Source organism: Nomascus leucogenys, chromosome 23 (genome assembly GCF_006542625.1).
Source record: "Nomascus leucogenys isolate Asia chromosome 23, Asia_NLE_v1, whole genome shotgun sequence".
Classification (NCBI taxonomy): Eukaryota; Metazoa; Chordata; class Mammalia; order Primates; family Hylobatidae; genus Nomascus; species Nomascus leucogenys.
Genome location: NC_044403.1, coordinates 23203348 through 23221756, shown reverse-complemented (window position 1 = coordinate 23221756; position 18409 = coordinate 23203348). Strand labels below are relative to the sequence as shown.

Below are 18409 nucleotides of genomic sequence, written 5' to 3'. Positions count from 1 at the left end.
AAAAACAAACCAACAAACAGAAATTTGTAGGATACACAATTAAAACTATGAGGATATACCATTCGATATCTACTAGAATCATTAAAACTATAAGATGAACCATATCAAATTCTGGCATGGATGAGGTGGAATTGGAGCACTCATACACTGCTGGTAGGAATGTAAAATGGTACAACTTTGGAAAAGAGTTTGTCAGTTTCCTAAATAGTTAATCATACACCTACTGTGTGATCCAGACATTATACTCCTAAGTATTTACCCAAGAGAAAAGAAATCCTATGTTCATACAGACTTGTACACAAATGTTCACAGCAGCTTTATTTGTAATATCCCAAAACTAAAACAACCCAAATGTCATCGACAAGTAAATGGGTAAACGAATTGTGGCATATCCATACAAGGGAATATTCAACATTTAAAAGAATGAATTCATACGAACATCAAGATGGAGACATATGAATCTCAAAATAATTATGCAAAGTGAAAGAAGCCAGACCAAAAAAAAGACATACTGTATGATTCCATTCACAGAAAACTCTACAAAATGCAAAATGAAAGCCGATTGGTGGTTTTCTGGGGAGGAGTCATCGGGAGGGGCATTGTGACACTTTGAGGGATGATGGATACATTCACTCTTAATTGTAGTACGCATGTTCTCCACAAGGTGTGAAAACTTATCAAATAGTACGCCCTAAATATGTTCAGTTTATTTTGTGTTAATTATATCTCAATAAAGCTTTTAACAAAAGCAAACATCTCTTGCCCACATAAGGATGATACAGCTCTTAAAAAAAAAAAAGATTCCTGCTAGATTATGTGCAGCAAAATAAAAAGGCTTCCTTTAAAGTAGAATAGCCTGTGAAGAGTGGGTGGAAATAGAAGCCTAAAAATAGAAGATATATTTCTAATTCCATCTGTTTCTATTCAGCAATATTTGCATACCTGGCTCAGTTTGTTCTAGATTGAGTGTCTTCATTTTTTTCGTATTGTATGTTTCGGAATTATAGCATAGCAAAACAGAGTTGAGAAGAGGTCATCTACAAAAGGTATGTTCTTTAGGGAAAGAAATTCTATTCTTACCTCTGGGCCACACATCCGACGATTCTAGCAAGAACTGTTGTGAAGGGTTAAAGCTATTGATCTGTTCTCTGGTAGAAAAAAATGAAGAAATAATAACTGATTCAGGAAGTGGCAACAGGTTGTGGATTAGCTCACAGAAAAGACCACTCACTAATTACTTTCTTGGGCTCCCCACTTGTCCCAAAATGTGTGTGTGCGTGTGTGTGTGTGTGTGTGTGTGTCTCTAAGTGGTAGAGTCTGGAGATGGACCACAGTTTAAAAACCAAGGATTGATATCTTTTAAAGTTAAGAACATGAGTTTCTTGATTTCGGGATGGCCTCTGTCCTTCTTTGTTTCTTCATGTGCACTTTTTCCCAGCCATATTTCCCCTTTTTGCTCTCTGCCTGCACTTGAGCAAGTTCTCCATGTTCTGTCTTTTATACAATTTTAGGAGTGTGAGGGGAAGGTGATAATGAGGTAAAGCAGACTGAGTTCAGACGGTTTTCAAGCTTGAAGAGGAGTCAAATTTTAAAATAAAAAGGGGAAAAATGGACTTCAGGCTGGCAGGGAAGCTTGGGACAAGCTAGGTGAAATAATACAGATAGCTAGATTAAAAATGTTGACATAAAGGTGCCAGGCACCTGGAGCCCCAGTTTCTGCAAAGGAGTTCTGCAGCCAGCTAAATGACAGTTTTCTGGGCTCTCATGTTCGGCACCCAAGTGACAAAGAATAGCTTAAATTCCAGAATAAAACTCAAAGACTTTTTTCTTTTCTTCCAGAGCCTTCAAATTCACTGTGCTCTTAGGTTTGCCTTCTTCTGACATATACTGAAGGCAGCTAAAATGCAGTTTTCCGCATAAACAGCTCCTCGTTGTATATATGCACAGGTACCTGAAGGGTATGTCTGGGAAACAGCACCTCGGACTCTAAATCTGCAGTCAGGAAAAAACAAAACGAACAAACAAACAAACAAACAAAAAAAACTTAGTTTACTGCCACCTTGTTTCAGAAACTTAGCTTTTGAAACTTTTTGTCTTAAAGCCTCCAATCAGTAATAAATGCGGGAAGGAAAACCCAAGAAAAGGTCTGAATGGTTAATGAGTAAATCTTTTTGTGAAACAGGTAAGGAAGGAGACTGAGAAATTCCCCCAAGCTCCTCTCTAGCAAGAAGAGGACATTGGTGGAATGCCGGCAGTGACTTCACTAGCAGGTTCAGCAAAGAATAGAAACTGACAAGAGAGGCATCAAAAAGAATGGGAAACTTACAAGTGGGGCATCAAAGGAGAACCGTCCTCCCAGAGCCATGGGTAGCTGGGGTTCCTCCGAGACAGCCCCATCCAGAATGGAAAACTGGAATAGGAAATTGCTTGCTGGATGAAGTCCTGTGGGGAGTAATGTTTCTGAGTTTGTGGAAGCCACGTGGTGGTTTTAGAATCTGAAAGTCAGTTCGTGTTAGATCCACAAAACTAAAGAACCAAAAGGGATCTTTGACATCCCCTTGACTGTTTTATGGAAACACTTACTGAAGGCTAGAGATACTACAGAGCCTGTCCGTCCAAGGTCATACACAAAATTGGTGATCAGATTAAGCTAAAACAACAGACATTTTGGCTCTCAAACAAGAATTCCCCCAGTGACAGTTTAAACCAGATTAATTTCCCTGTCAACCAATACTCCAGCTCAACAAATATCCATAAACACTCACCAGATCAGCTGTACTATTAATTTTCAGCAACTTAGCATCCAAAGACAAGCACTTCTCTTGGCTCTTTTCCCAGTTAAATGAGCCCGAAGAAAATAGGTAACAGTTTTCTTCATGCCAGATCCAGTCTTGCGGACAAGGAGCTGGGAAGGGTAGTATATCTAATCAGTTATGTTTGTGTAAAAGCAGTTCTGCAGTTCTTAAATCAATTATCCCCTTAGCCCTCTCACGTGCATACTATTTATTTTTGTTTTTGTTTTTGTTTTTTTGTATTTTTAGTAGAGATGGGGTTTCACCATGTAGGCCAAGCCTCCCAAAGTAGTGGGATTATAGTCGTGAGACACCACGCCCTGCCCACACTACTTCTTAAGTAAAATTTTATCCAGCTTCTGCAAATACCTAAATAGCCTCAGAGTCCTTATTTCTTCATTTTTTGAAAAAAAGAAAGAAAAGAAATAAAGCATACTGATTTTAGCAACCTAAATGTACTTCTCATTTAGCATTTTCACTTCCCCTGATGAAAAGCAAGTTAAGCTAGCATGTAATTTTAGAAACTGATCTGTTTTTTAAAGTTGTGTTTGAAATAAAGAAAGTGGGGGTTGGGGGAATAAATATTTAATAGCCATTCTGCTATTTTTAAAAAGTAATGCTATGCATTTTAAAACTTCATATCTTTGAATAATGAATCTAGGCTTAAATACTACACTATGTGTCTTGCTTTCAGACATGTGTGGTCTAATACAGTAGCCATATGTGATTCTTGAGTACTAGAAATACAGCTAGTTTACATTTCTTAAAACAAATTATTTTAATTGAAACAGAGTCTTGCTATGTTGTCCAGGCTGGCCTCAAGCAATCCTCCTGCCTCAGCCTCCCAAAGTGCTGGAATTACAGGCATGACCCACCACACCCGGCTAGTTTGCATTAAGATGTACTATAAGTGTAAAACACACAAATGATTTTGAAAACTTAATTTGAAAAAAAAAAAAGAATGTAAAATAGCCCATTAAAAATGTTTATACTGATTAGTATTGAAATAATATTTCAAATATCTTGGGTTAAATAAAATGTGTTTCTAAAATTAATTTTATCTGCTTCCTTTTCATTTTTATGTGGTTACTAGTAAATTTTTTTTTTTTTTTTTGAGATGAGTCTCGCTCTGTCGCCCAGGCTGGAGTGCAGTGGTGTGATCTCGGCTCACTGCAACCTCCGCCTCCCAGGTTCAAGCAATTCTCTGCCTCAGCCTCCCGAGTGGCTGGGATCACAGGCGCCCACCACCATGCCCGGCTAATTTTTTTGCATTTTTAGTAGAGACGGGGTTTCACCATCTTGGCCAGGCTGGTCTTGAACTCCTGATCTTGTGATCCACCCACCTAGGCCTCCCAAAGTGCTGGATTACAGGCGTGAGCCACTGTGCCCGGCCCTAGAAATTTTAATGATACATATGTAACACATACTGTATTTCTTTTGTACAGAGTTGTTCTAGGGAAAATAGTATATTAATATAAAGCAAGGATCTCAATTTAAATAAGATTTTAGAAAATAGGAGATTTTCAGTAGCAAAATTCACAGGGAGTCCACCAAACCAAAAACAGGACTTAGACAATAGGCAAAATATACCAATGTCTACATGTTTACAGATGCTTTCAGGAACCCTCAAATCATCACTATCATCACCATCATCATCATCATCTCTTCCATCTCCTTAAGGGGAAACAAAGTACTCTGGTCTACACTACAACCAAAAAGTGAAAAATTAAAATCTTTGAGAAAGGCAGCATTTTAATTTCATTCTCACTGTGGCATAAAACCACTAAATAAATGTGTAAGAGTAGGCTTTATCAGAGAGGAGAAAATAGGAGGGACTGAAAAACAAAAGAAAAAAGTGACTGAGAAAGAGCATGCAAAGCACTAAGTGGATTTTTCACCAAACTGACACTTATAAAAAGAAAAAGAGACCAAGTTGAAAGCAGTCAATGCAAGCTTCTTACTTCTTAGTTTGCCTAACCCCATCATATTATGTAAATATAAATATATGTACGTTTTTGGCTGGGGTGGTGGCTTACGCCTATAATCCCACCACTTTGGGAGGCTGAGGTGGGTGGATCGCTTGAGGCGAGGAGTTCCAGACCAGCCTGTGCAACAATGGCGAAACCCCATTTCTACAAAAAACAAAAATTCACCGGGCATGGTGGTGTGCGCCTGTAGTCTCAGCTACTTAGGAGACTGAGGTGGAAGGATCACTTGAACCTAGGAGGCAGAGGTGGCAGTGAGCTGAGATCATGCCACTGCACTCTAACCTGGGTGACAGAGCAAGACTCTGTCTCTAAAAATATATTTATATGTATATAAGTTTTTGTGGACTAAAAAGACAGTCTGGGCAAGTTTTCCCAGTTATGACAAAGTAAGAAGGACACATTACAAAATGTAGTATTTAAACTTACTGCATTTCTTTGTGTGTGTGTGTGTGTGTGTACACAAAAATAAACATAGTAAGTGATATTTGTGTTTGTTAAATTATATAACAAATACGAATATCACTTACTATGTTTATCTTTTGTGTAATTTAACAAACGCAAATATCACTCACTATGTGCCAGAAACTGTTGGAAGTACTGTACAGATATTAACTCATTTAATCCTCATAGTATCTCTATGAGATAGGTTCCAGTCATTTTCTTCATTTGACAAATAGAGGAGAATCTGGACCTAGACAATGTAACTCTAGAGTCTGGGTGTTTCACCACTATAACATACTACCTTTCAAACTTCTAAGTTAAAACCATTTGAGGAAGTGTTTCTTGGTGCCGCTCTCAAGACATTTTGATACAGAATCTTGAGGTAAATCTGTAATCTGCCACCTTTAACAATCTATTTACATACAGTAAAGCTTGAGAATCACCACAAATTCCATTGCTAAATGTAAAGTCTGTTCCTGCAAAGGCCCTGCATCTCACTAGCTCGTTGGCCTAAAGCAAAACATTTAATAACCTCTCAGCATCTCTCCCCGCTCATATGTACATTGAAGACCACAGACTTTTTAGTAAAAAAGATAAAACTTGCCTCAAACTAGAAAAACCTGGCTTTTTTTTTTCTTTATGTGGTATTTTAGTATTACTTTTTAAAGACTTCTCAAAGCTCTTTGGTGGGCCGGGCATGGTGGCTCACGCCTGTAATCCCAGCACTTTAGGAGGCCAAGGTGGGTGGATCACAAGGTCAGGGGTTCGAGACCAGCCTGACCAACATGGTGAAACCCCGTCTCTCCTAAAAATACAAAAATTAGCTGGGCATGGTGGTAGGCGCCTGTAATCCCAGCTACTCAGGAGGCTGAGGCAGGAGAATCACTTGAATCCGGGAGGCGGAGGTTGCAGTGAGCCGAGATCGCACCACTGCACTCTAGCCTGGGTGACAGAGCGAGACTCCGTCTCAAAAAAAAAAAAAAAAAAAAATGCTCTTTGATGAAAGGCAAAACTTTATTTTGTGTCTCTACTAACTAGCCTTTATCTGACACTGTCGAGGAATGGAACATGTTACTTGATATATCTGCCAGCATCAGACATATCATTTATTATTTTTTTTTTTTGAGAAGGAGTCTCACTGTTTCACCCAGGCTGGAGTGCAGTGGCACGATCTCGGCTCACTGCAGGCTCCGCGCCCCCCCCACCCCCCGCCCCCGGTTCACGCCATTCTCCTGCCTCAGCCTCCCGCGTAGTTGGGACTACAGGTGCCCGCCACCTTGCCCGACTGATTTTTTGTATTTTTAGTAGAGACGGGGTTTCACCGTGTTAACCAGGATGGTTTCGATCTCCTGACCTCATGATCTGCCCGCCTCGGCCTCCCAAAGTGCTGGGATTACAGGCGTGAGCCACCGCGCCCGGCCCACTTATTGTTTTTTATTAGTTGTTCATCCAGGGCATCTCTGGGAGATAGTTCCGAATGGTCCTGATGTAGATTTAATCCCATACAACTGATAAAGACAAAATTCTCTAATGGCCTTGCCTGTGATATAAACCATTGGTTAGTATGTGGTTATGTCCACTTTTATAAACATTCCTATCCTTAATAGATAAACTTTCTCCCTTTAAGCCTTCTTGAAGGTGGTATATTCATTTCCTTGCAAGCTCCAACTTTAAAGAGATTAAATATGTTTGACATTTACTAAAAATTATTTTGTTTAAAAATTTCTGCTAACTTTGAAAATGTAAATGACCTCTAAATAGTGAAGGGATTTATAAACTGCAAAACATTACACAAAAGTACTTTTTATTATCATTTCACTTTATCTGGGTCTCAGTGTTTCACCTATCAAGGAAAAGCTTAGGTATCTGTGAACTATTATTATATGCTCTTTATTCAAATAAATTATGTGGTTGAGATTAAGTAAATTGTGCAAGCAAGAAGCTAGAGAGATCTCTGTTTATTAGAGGAAGTTGTTCACTCATCCTGACGATAGGGCACTAATTTATGCACCTCCAAGGACACAAAGTACCTCTGAATGACTCTATCTCACACCTTTTAACTCTCCCTATGCCTAAAACCATATACCTGATTTAATGACACACTGCAGAAAGACCAAATAATACAGTAGCTTCTGTAACAATATCAGAGTTCACATCATAGTCTTTTTTTTTTTTAATTTGTATAGCATGATCTTTCAAGCATTCTTCATGGGTAGAATACGTTACTTTTTATTTTTTTATTTTTTAATTTTATTTATTTATTTTTTGAGATGGAGTTTCGCTCTTGTTGGTCAGGGTGGAGTTCATTGGTGTGGTCTTGGCTCACTGCAACCTCTGCCTCAAGGGTTCAAGCGATTCTCCTGCCTCAGCCTCCCAAATAGCTGGGATTACAGGTGCCTGCCACCACGCCCAGCTAATTTCTGCATTTTTTTCTTTTTTTATTAATTTTTTTCTTTTTTTGCACACAAAACAATAAACATTTTCTAAAAATACATACAAACAAAAAGATGCATATCAAAGGTATTAGGAAGGTTGCACATGGGAAGACTGGGAATAGAAATGGGGGGTGGGAATGAAAGAAAATAAATGAGAGGGACTTTGTATGGATCAAAGATAATAACTCAATCCTCTATGTCTTTGACAAACAAGAAGGAGAAGGAAGAGGAAGAAAAAGAAAGTGGGATAAAGGATCAGAAAGGGAGGAAAATAGAAAAAAATAGAGTATGACTCCAGGGTAGACCTGTTTTGTTGTTGCTGGGTTGGTTGGTTGGTTTGTTGTATTTTTCATGTTTCGCCATGTTGGCAAGCTGGTCTCGAACTCCTAGCCTCAAGTGATCAACCCACCTCAGCCTCCCAGAATGCTGGGACTACAGGAGTGAGCCACCACGTCCAGCCCCCACACTGCGTCTGGCCTCCGTGGTAGACCTCCCAGACGGGGCGGCTGGGGAGAGGCGCTCCCCACATCCCAGACAGGGCGGCCAGGGAGAGACGCTCCTCACTTCCTAGACGGGGCGGCGGTTGGGCAGAGGCGCTCCTCACCTCCCAGACGGGGCAGCCAGGCAGAGACGCTACCCACCTCCCAGACGGGGTGGCGGCCGGGCAGAGGCTGCAATCCTAGTGAGAGGTGACAGCATGCCAGCAGTCCTCATAGCCCTCGCTCGCTCTCGGTGCCTCCTCTGCCTGGGCTCCCACTTTGGCGGCACTTGAGGAGCCCTTCAGCCCACCGCTGCACTGTGGCAGCCCCTTTCTGCACTGGCCAAGGCGGGAGCCGGCTCCCTCAGCTTGCAGGGAGGTGTGGAGGAAGAGGCGCGAGCAGGAACTGGGGCTCCGTGCGGCGCTTGCGGGCCGGCTGGAGTTCCGGGTGGGCATGGGCTTGGCGGGCCCCTCACTCAGAGCAGCCGGCCGCCCCTGCCGGCCCCGGGCAATGAGGGGCTTAGCACCCAGGCCAGTGGCTGCAGAGGGTGTACTGGGTCCCCCAGCAGTGCCAACCCACCGGCGTTGCGCTCGATTTCTCACCGGATCTTAGCTCCCTTCCCGCGGGGCAGGACTCGGGACCTGCAGCCCGCCATGCCTGAGCCTCCCACCCCTTCCATGGGCTCCTGTGCGGTCCAAGCCTCCAGCTGGCCTCCCGGATGAGTGCCACCCCCTGCTCCACAGCGCCCGGTCCCATCAACCACCCAAGGGCTGAGGAATGTGAGCGCACGGCGCAGGACTGGCAGGCAGCGCCACCTGCAGCCCCGGTGCAGGATCCACTGGGTGAAGCCAGCTGGGCTCCTGAGTCTGGTGGAGATGTGGAGAACCTTTATGTCTAGCTCAGGGATTGTAAACGCACCAATCAGCGCCCTGTCAAAACAGACCACTGGGCTCTACCAATCAGCAGGACATGGGTGGGGCCAGATAAGAGAATAAAAGCAGGCTGCCCGAGCCAGCAGCGGCAAGCAATCCACTCGGGCCCTCTTCCACACTGGGGAAGCTTTGTTCTTTCACTCTGCAATAGATCTTACTACTGATCACTCTTTGGGTCCGCACTACTTTTATGAGCTGTAACACGGTGAAGGTCTGCAGCTTCACTCCTGAAGCCAGCAAGGCCATGAGCCCACTGGGAGGAAGGAACAACTCCAGACGGGCCGCCTTAAGAGCTGTAATACTCACGGCGAACGTCTGCAGCTTCACTCCTGAGCCAGTGAGACCATGAACCCACCAGAAGGAAGAAACTCCAAACACATCTGAACATCAGAAGGAACAAAACTCCAGACATGCATTTAGAACTGTAACACTCAGTGCGAGGGTCTGTGGCTTCATTCCTGAAGCTAATGAGACCAAGAACCCACCAATTCTGGACACACTAGCACCCGGGAGGCCAAGTCAGGGGGCTGGGAGGGGGAGGCTGCAGCGAGATGAGACCACACCACTGCACTCCAGCTGCGGCAACACTGAGCACTGAGTGAGCGAGACTCTGCCTGCAGTCCTAGCACCTCGGGAGGCCGAGGCGGGTAGATCCCTTGAGGCCAGGAGTTGGAGACCAGCCTGGCCAATATGGCGAAACCCTGCGTCCAGCAAAAATATCAAAATCAGCCAGGCGTGGTGGCGTGTGCCCGCAATCCCAGCCACCCGGCAGGCTGAGGCAGGGAGTCTATAGTGAGCCGAGACCATGCCGCTTCACTCCAGCCCGGGCAACAGAGGGAGACCGTTCGAGAGAGAGAGAGAGAGAGACGGAGGGAGGGAGGGAAGGAAGGACAGACATCATAGTCTTATACATGCTGCTATTTCTGCCTGCCTCTGGATTCTGAGTCCCTTTAGACAGCTAAAATTAACTCATTTCTTCTTATATAAATATACTTCTTGGACTCCTCATGTTTTTGTGTAATCTGAAGTATCTGCGTAAGGCTTGCAAGCCAGTCTACCTCCATTGGCTCTACTTAAATTGATGGGCTCGGCACAGTGGCTCACACCTGTAATCCCAGCACTTTGAGAGGCCAAGGCGGGTGGATCACCCGAGGTCAGGAATTTAAAACCAGCCTGGCCAACTTGGTGAGACACCATCTGTACTAGAAATACAAAAATTAGCCAGGTGTGGTGGCGGGTGCCTGTAATCCCAACTACTCGGGAGGCTGAGGCAGGAGAATCCCTTGAACCCGGGAGGCAGAAGTTGCAGTGAGCTGAGATTGTGCCACTGCCCTTCAGCCTGGGGGACAGAGCAAGACTCCCTCTAAAAAAAAAAAAGAAAATTAGCCAGGCGTGGTGGTGGGTGCCTGTAATCCCAGCTACTTGGGAGTCTGAAACATGAGAGCTGCTTGAACCCTGGAGGCGGAGGTGGCAGTGAGCCGAGATCAGGCCACTGCATCCAGTCTGGGCGACAGAGCGAGACTCCATCTCCAAAAATTGAAATAAAATAAAGTGACGTAGTACACTTAAAGAAATAATGCCATAGAGTGAGCTAATGTAGAGTTAGGGGTAGACAGTTGCAAGGACAAAAAGACCCCTTAGAAAAAAATACAATGATTAAAATGCGTTGGAATGGAAAGAGATAAGGATCTATGGAAAGGGGTGGGGGTGGCAGAATTCTTCAAGAAAAATGTCAAAACTGCTGCTAGGGAGTCTGAGGCAAGAGAATCACTTGAACCCGGGAGGTGAAGGTTGCAGTGAGCTGAGATCACACCACTGCATTCCAGCCTGGGTGTGACACAGCGAGACTGTCTCAAAAAATAAAAAAAAAGAAAAATCTCAAAACTAAAATTTTAAAAAGAAGAGGCTCTTATAAAGAAGGAAAACTTAAATCCAGCAAAAGTTATGCTTAATTAAATCAGATTTTTCAAGGATTTGACATAGCATAGGGTGGTTCTGATAAAAAATTTAGAACTTCTTACCAAGTGCGGTGGCTCACACCCATAATCCCAGCACTTTAGGAGGCTGAGGCAGGCGGATGACTTGAGGTGAGGAGTTTGAGACCAGCCTGTTCAATATGGCAAAACCCTGTCTCTACCGAAAGTACAAAAATTAGTTGGGCATGGTGGCTCATGCTTGTAACCCCAAACACTTTGGGAGCCTGAGGCAGGAGAATCGCTTGAATCCAAGAGGCAGAGGCTTAGTAAGCTGAGATCATGCCACTGCTTTCCAGCCTGGGTGACAGAGCAAGACTCCGTCTAAAATTAAAAAATAATAATAAAATAAAATGAAATAAATTAAAAAATTGACCGAGTGCGGTGGCTCATGCCTGTAATCCTAGCACTTTGGGAGGCCGAGGTGGGTGGATCACCTGAGGTCAGGAGTTCAAGACCAGCCTAGCCAACATGGTGAAATCCTGTCTCTACTAAAAATACAAAAATTAGCTGGGCGTGGTGGTGGGAGCCTGTAGTCCCAACTACTTGGGAGGCTGAGGCAGGAGAATCACTTGAACCCAGAGGGTGGAGTTGCAGTGAGCAGTGATTGCATCGCTTCACTCAAGCCTGGGTAAAAGAGCGAAACTCCCATCTAAAAAAAAAAAAAAAGAGGAAAGAAAAAGAAATTGAGACCTTCTTGTATAGAACATTATGAATGAATAATGATATGCATAACAATAGACTAATTTTGAGCCCAGAATTGTTTCCAAAAAATACTTATGATTGCACAGAAAGCTTCTACTATGCCTCCTCACACACCCTTCTCCCAATACCTGAACAATTTGCTACTCTCTTCAGTGTTTCTTGGAGATTCAGATTCTGGTGGTGAAGTTCCATTTGCTCTTTGGATTTCTCATTCAGCTTCCGAGCAAGGGTTTCTATCATTTCCTTGAGTTCGTTTTGTGACTCCTGTGAAGCTTCTTCTGCTTGTTGCCGGGCTGAGATCTGTCCCTCCAGTTTATTTTTCTGGTGAGTTAGGTTTGCTTGCTGTTGTGTTAGGAGGTCAGATACCTGGGATGCTGAATCACAGTTGCATTAAGACTCTAGTTCTAATCCAAATAAAAATCCCTCCAGGAACTTTTTGAGGAAATCAAAACAGAATTAAATCTATTTTGACAATGGATAAGCTGCTGAAAAATGACCCAAATTTACTCAGAAATTACAGATTTGGAAGTTCTTGAATATTCCTGCAGTATTTTGTTTAATGTCAGGAACATTGCAAACACTTGTAATTTTTTAAAAAATTACCAAGATTTTGGCCAGACGCAGTGGCTCAGGTCTGTAATCCCAGCACTTTGGGAGGCCGAGGCAGGCAGATCACGAGGTCAAGAGATAGAGACCATCCTGGCCAACATGGTGAAACCCCATCTCTACTAAAAATACCAAAGAAATTAGCTGAGTGTGGTGGCACGTGTCTGTAGTCCCAACTACTTAGGAGGCTGAGGCAGGGGAATCGCAGTGCCACTGCACTCCAGCCTGGTGACAGAGGGAGACTGTGTCTCAAAAAAATAAACAACAACAACAAAAAAAAACCCCAATTTTTTTTATTGAGTTACAAATTAAAAGTAATCACAAGATAACCACTACAGCATTAGAATAAATAAGAAAAACCTGAAATAGCCACCCACCAGACTCAGTGACTATTAGTAGGAATTGTCATTAGTGATTTACTCTTATTTATGTCTTAATTCCTCTGCTATATCTCCTCCCAGTCTGTCTACTCTTCCAGACTTCCTAATTTTAAGAACTGTGACATACACCCCTTTTTTGAGACAGCCACAAACACTGTGTCACAAGAGTCTCCAAGAATTTTTTCTTTTCTTTTTTTTTCCCCCTTGGCCACAGTACATTTTAGGAAGGGTGAAGATAAAGTGAAGGTTGTGAAATCAAGCAGGCAATAACATGTTAAGGGTCAAATGTCTCAGTTCCTGAATTTTGATGGTGCAATACAAAGCAGACTGCTTGGTTTGAAGGCAGCTTTGATCCTGTTATAAGGTGATCAAAGGCTCAGAAGATTTTTCTGGTCACCACCACTGAGTCAAGGGCACTTCTAGTCACTAGCAAAGGCCCTAAGTATTTACAAATTTGAAATAAAATAGTTTATGAACTTGAACAAAAGTTAAGAAGCAAATAGCACTTCAATGGCCATGATAACCTGGATCCTGGGTAGCCTAAACAACTCAGATCTACAAACTCAGTTCACAGGCAGCTCAGGTGAATGTTGGGCACCATTTTCTTTCCTTCTTGGCCACTCTGGACCTTCTTTTCACTTCTTTTTTTTCCTCAATATCTTCTCTTTTCTAAATGCTCTTATTATAAATGTGAAATTTATTTTAAATGTTTTATTTATTAAGATTGTGTTTCTGATTCTTAACATTAAAATGGTATTTAATTATCTCTATCAAAACTCAGCAAGCAAAATAAAATTTCTTTTACTTTTGGGCCTCTCAGATGATCTTGGAGATTAGTAACTTTAAGTTATTATCTTCTCCATCATTCTAGAATTTAAATAGGCTCTATCCATGAGTTGGTTTTTTTGGGGGGGGTTGTTTTTTTTTAGATGGAGTCTCGCTCTGTTGCCCAGGCTGGAGTGCAAGGGTGAAATCTCAGCTCACTGCAATTTCTACCTCCCCGGTTCAAGCTATTCTCCTGCCTTAGCCTCCTAAGTAGCTGGGATTACAGACATGTGCCACCACACCCGGCTAATTTTTGTATTTTTAGTAGAGATGGGGTTTTGCCATGTTGGCCAGGCTGGTCTTGAACTCCTGACCTCAGGTGGTCCACCCACCTTGGCCTCCCAAAGTGCTGGGATTACAGGTGTGAGCCACCGCGCCCGGCCTATCCATGAAGTTATGAAAACAAAAGAAACAAAACAAAACAAACAAAAAATGCCTACCAATTGTAATTTTTATTTCATGGCTCTATCCATTTGAAGATGAACAATATACCCATTTGTTTTCATGGTCACTCTAAAAACATTTTGCCTAAAATGAATCTATATCAAGGCTGTTTGTAGCTGTTAGGAAAGAAACTTATAAACCATATTTATTAACCTCATTTCTAACATCCCTGCCCCAATAAACATCAGTTCCTTAATTTAGCACTTACATTGCACGCCCAGCACCATAATGGTCACTACTAATCCCCCGCAAAGGACCCCTAGAGTCACAGCAGCCAGGCACCACCATGGAGAGTAAAGAAACTGAAGACCTAGAGTGACAGAGGATAGAATCAGAAAGACAAAAAGGAGTGAACAAGTAAGCAAACCATTCTTTGGAGCCTGTCTGTACTTGGTGATTTACTCTGTTTATGTTTTAGTAAATAGACATAAATAGTTTGCATTCCAAACCACTAGTCCTCCAAGTGGCTCTGCAAATAATTCCTCATACACATTTAGCAATGGAAAATAGGGAGAGTGAAGAAATTTAAGTAATTTACCCATGGTCACACAGCCAGTAAATTCAGAGCCAGGATTCAATACCAGATATTTGAATCTAAATATATGATTCTAAAGCTTATACTTTATCTACTTTCCCCACAATTACTCCTCAAGAAACTCACAGTCCAGCTTGGCTTGATCAACTTCATCCACAGTGCAGAGCCTGAAGTTTTTAATATAGACCACGTGTACACATGTGCACACACACACACACACATAGTGTGTTTTATAAGTAACATAAACAAACATCAGACGTCAAGCAAACAAGCTTTCTTCAGTTAATCAACTGAGATTACCTCAAATAACTTTATGAATAATTTTATGCTATTCAATTATGAGTCCACCAAAATTACAACTTGGAACTGTGGTTATTAATCAAAGAAAAGTAGGGATGAAGACTTGATATTAGTTTAGCTTATATTAACGGCATATCCTACACTCACACCAAGTGTAGGCTTGATTTTATAAGAGAAATATTCACCATTTTCAAAAAAACAAATCACATAGCTCACAGGCGTATGAATATCCAATTATGTGTTCCACCACTAAAAAAAAAAAATCACAGGTATTACTGGTTTTGTAGGAAAACATCCCATACGATGTATTTGGTTTCCTCACCTTGTGAGATAAACAAATAAGGTACTCCTTTCGTTATCCTCTGTACGCAACTAAGGAGGCTGAAAGGTTTAGTGACTTGCTTAAGATCACACAGATGCTAAAATCCAAAAATAAGTCTTTAGTCTAATTGTCAGTAGCTACCTGACTTGAAATATTATAATAATACAATTTCCAGTGTGAATGTATAATGATCCAGGCAAGCAGTGGTCAGATATATTCAAAGTTTTCATAAGTCAAAGGTACTGTGTTAGACTCCACAAATGATAAAAAGAAGATATAAACTTGACAGGGATAAATACGGTTCATCTTCTCATTCAATACTTATTGGCTTCTAGAGTGTGTGTGGCAAGCTAGCAGAGAAGTTGTAGAAGACAGCTGTGTCTCTTGCAAATAATTGCCTAATTCTAGCCTCAGGGGCAAATACCTCTATGTAAATCTTTCAACTCTGTGGTCACTGTTCATTCCACATTGTAGGGCATCAGATACCCTCATCGTGCTCTTTTTTTTTTTTTTTTTTTGAGGGGGAGCCTTGCTCTCTCGCCCAGGCTGGAGTGCCATGGCGCCATCTCAGGTCACTGCAACCTCCGCCTCCCGGGTTCAAGTGATTCTCCTGCCTTAGCCTTCTGAGTAGCTGGGATTGCAGCCGTGCACCACCACACCAGGTTAATTTTTGTATTTTTAGTATAGACGAGGTTTCACCATGCTGGTCTCAAACTCCTGACCTCGTGATCCACCCACCTCAGCCTCCCAAAGTGCTGGGATTACAGGCGTGAGCCACTGCGCCTGGCCTCATCACTCTTAAATAATGAAAAGCTAAATTTTTAGAGGAAAAAGAAAATCACAGGACCCTGTGAAGGAAGGTACGTGTTCCCTTTTTCTATAGATTCTCTTTTGTCCTGTGTCCTTGGTAGGCAGAGACCATTAATCCAACTGCTGCCCCTACTAGTGATTTTCCAATCATAAACCAATCTGATTCATTGCAGTAGTTACCTGATCTAACCAAGATTCTGAAAGAAGAATCAATCTCATGATTATTGTAAAATTCAGGCCCTCAATATCTACTACACAAATAATGAATGAGTAAAGAAACGAATGACTATTGTACACTTCTGGTTTTACCTATAAATGCCAGCACTGTTTTTATAGCAATTTAGTTCATTAGCTCAAATGTGAAATCACTCCATGCTCACACTTACGTTCTCTATTGAGAGAAATTTCTGTTTTGTTTTTGGAAATGTAATTTGGAATTTCTTTATCCAAATTTCTGACAATACTTGTCTGTCTTTCTCTCCTTATATTCTGTTCATTTTCCTCAGAATGGATATAGAATAAAAGGCAATTTACTCAGATTGTCTGTGGAATTGGGATTATGAATTAATTTATACCTGTGCAATTTAATTGCTGTATGGGTCAAACAGAACTTACAATTTTTCAAAGCGGTAGTACACAACAAAATGTAACTTATGCTAAACTATACTGAATATCATTTACTTTGCCTACGTAATTCATGAGGTACTTCAGGTTTTTGTAGTGCCTGAAGGACACTTACAGAAATTATCGTTATATACACCAGATAAATTTTGTTCCCGAGCCCTCCGATGTATTGAATTCTGGATAAATGGGAGTTTGTGGTACAGTCCTAGCTCTACCACTTATTAGCTCCACAAAACTGGATGATGCTGTTAGTCCTCCTGATGCCCAGTTAGCTCTCTGTAAAAGGGAGATAGTAATAGTGCCAGTCTCAAAATGTTATTGTGAAGATTCCGAGAAATAATACTCTTAAAGTAAATAGCATATAGAATAACCTGTAGTAAATACTCAGTATAAATTGTTATAAATAAGTTGTCATCATCATCATCATTATAGCCTTCTTGTTTTTCTTTTAAGTAAATGGTATTAATTCTATTTTCCCATACTTGGGTGTTTAGCTTTCTAATCCCATTCTTCGGTGAATTTACATTTTGGGGCTAACACTGGGATTCTTTCCCTGTACACATTTTCCCATCCCTAGTACCTTTAGCTTTTTTTCCATTTGACTTCTCATCAGGCTGGTCCTTCACAGTCTGGATCTTTAGGTCATCAAAAGTCATTTCCAAATTCAAGCTAAGAATGAGAGAGTGAAGCAGTCACGAACTTCAACAAACTAAAAATATGTGAGCTTCTGCTGAAGTATTTAAATAGCTACTGTTATCTAATAGAAGAATGACTCAATCATTGGTAGGAGGAAGGAGAGGCTTTGCTTCATATTGGGAAGTTAGCTGACGCAAATTCTTGAGTTATGTGTATTGCAGGTGGAGAAAGTGGTGATTCTGAAGGTGTTTCAGGATATTTCGCTAAGTAATTTATGAAAGGGAAAATTATTTTTCATGAGCATCAGAGGAGAGATATTGTACCCACTCTTCAGATACAGAAACTGAAATTCAAAGAGAGTAAGTCACACTACATTTGTGAAAAATGTGCCAGAATTTTGGGCCAGAATATTTGATTCCAATGTTTGTTTGCTAATTTCATTAGCAGACTGTTGCTATGTGGTGTCTTTTACAAATCACATATATTCTCTTTTAATTTTCACTGTTTTATTTGGCAATAGATCTAAGAATTTTGGGGTGAATCACATATGGCTCCCATTTCCAGCAATGGTGTCCTGGGTAATTTTAGAATTTATCTAGGGCTACTATTTCATGCAGTGCCAGTGTAACATAGCAGCAGAGAGCACTTTGAAACCAGAAAGAGCTAGTTTCAGTACTTTCCTTTAGTCTACAATCTTGGGAAATTTTAATACTTTGAATCTATGTCTTTGTCTGGAAATTAGGGATAATGTCTACCTGATAACATTGCTGCAGGAATTCAAATGACATGCTGGGTAAAAATGATAAGCTTTTTTACACTACATTTGTGAAAAATGTCACATTGCTATAGGAATTCAAATGACACACTGGTTAAAAATGACAAGCTTTGTACTTGGAGCATAATAAGAACGCAATAAATAATAGTTATTAGTATAGTACTAATATTCAGCACAGTTGAATTACCCATCAAATAGTGTATTTCAGTAAAATCCATGATTGACTTATGTCACAAAGACGCTCACATGAGAGACCCATAAGTATGTCTATGTGTATTTACTGATAGAATACTTATCTATTTTTCCCTTGACAACCTCCTAACCAGATATATATCTATTAGAGATGTCTTCTGAAGGAAGTATTTATAAGCAAAATGATATGATATCTGGCATTTACTTTAAATTAC

The 18409-nt window shown here is 41.4% G+C and overlaps 1 protein-coding gene across 3 annotated transcripts; it reads right to left on the bottom strand.

The window, feature by feature from the left end:
* Positions 1 to 291: 291 nt before the first annotated feature.
* OLR1 (oxidized low density lipoprotein receptor 1) lies at positions 292 to 17361 on the bottom strand. Of its 3 annotated transcripts, XM_003265479.2 has the most exons (6): positions 17172 to 17308; positions 14209 to 14310; positions 11874 to 12119; positions 2766 to 2905; positions 2327 to 2442; positions 298 to 1992 (listed from the first exon to the last, which is right to left on the bottom strand). In XM_003265479.2, exons 1-6 carry the CDS (start codon positions 17245 to 17247, stop codon positions 1851 to 1853), a joined length of 822 nt encoding a protein of 273 aa, XP_003265527.1. In that variant the 5' UTR covers positions 17248 to 17308; the 3' UTR covers positions 298 to 1850. The 3 variants fall into 3 exon arrangements, with proteins under 3 accessions (XP_003265528.1, XP_003265529.1, XP_003265527.1); XM_003265480.2 differs by lacking the exon at positions 2327 to 2442 and having other exon boundaries at positions 292 to 1992; positions 17172 to 17361; XM_003265481.2 differs by lacking the exon at positions 2766 to 2905 and having other exon boundaries at positions 292 to 1992; positions 17172 to 17361.
* Positions 17362 to 18409: the final 1048 nt, after the last annotated feature.

Bases quoted from the DNA above. Each gene is read 5' to 3' on its own strand.
- OLR1 (XM_003265479.2), bottom strand. From the start codon at position 17,247: ATGACTTTTGATGACCTAAAGATCCAGACTGTGAAGGACCAGCCTGAT. The intron at 2,906-11,873 runs GTATTGGGAGAA...TACCCTTCCCAG, and splicing joins GAGAGTAGCAAATTGTTCAG to CTCCTTGTCCGCAAGACTGG. The intron at 2,443-2,765 runs GTGAGTGTTTAT...TACTCCCCACAG, and splicing joins TTAATAGTACAGCTGATCTG to GACTTCATCCAGCAAGCAAT.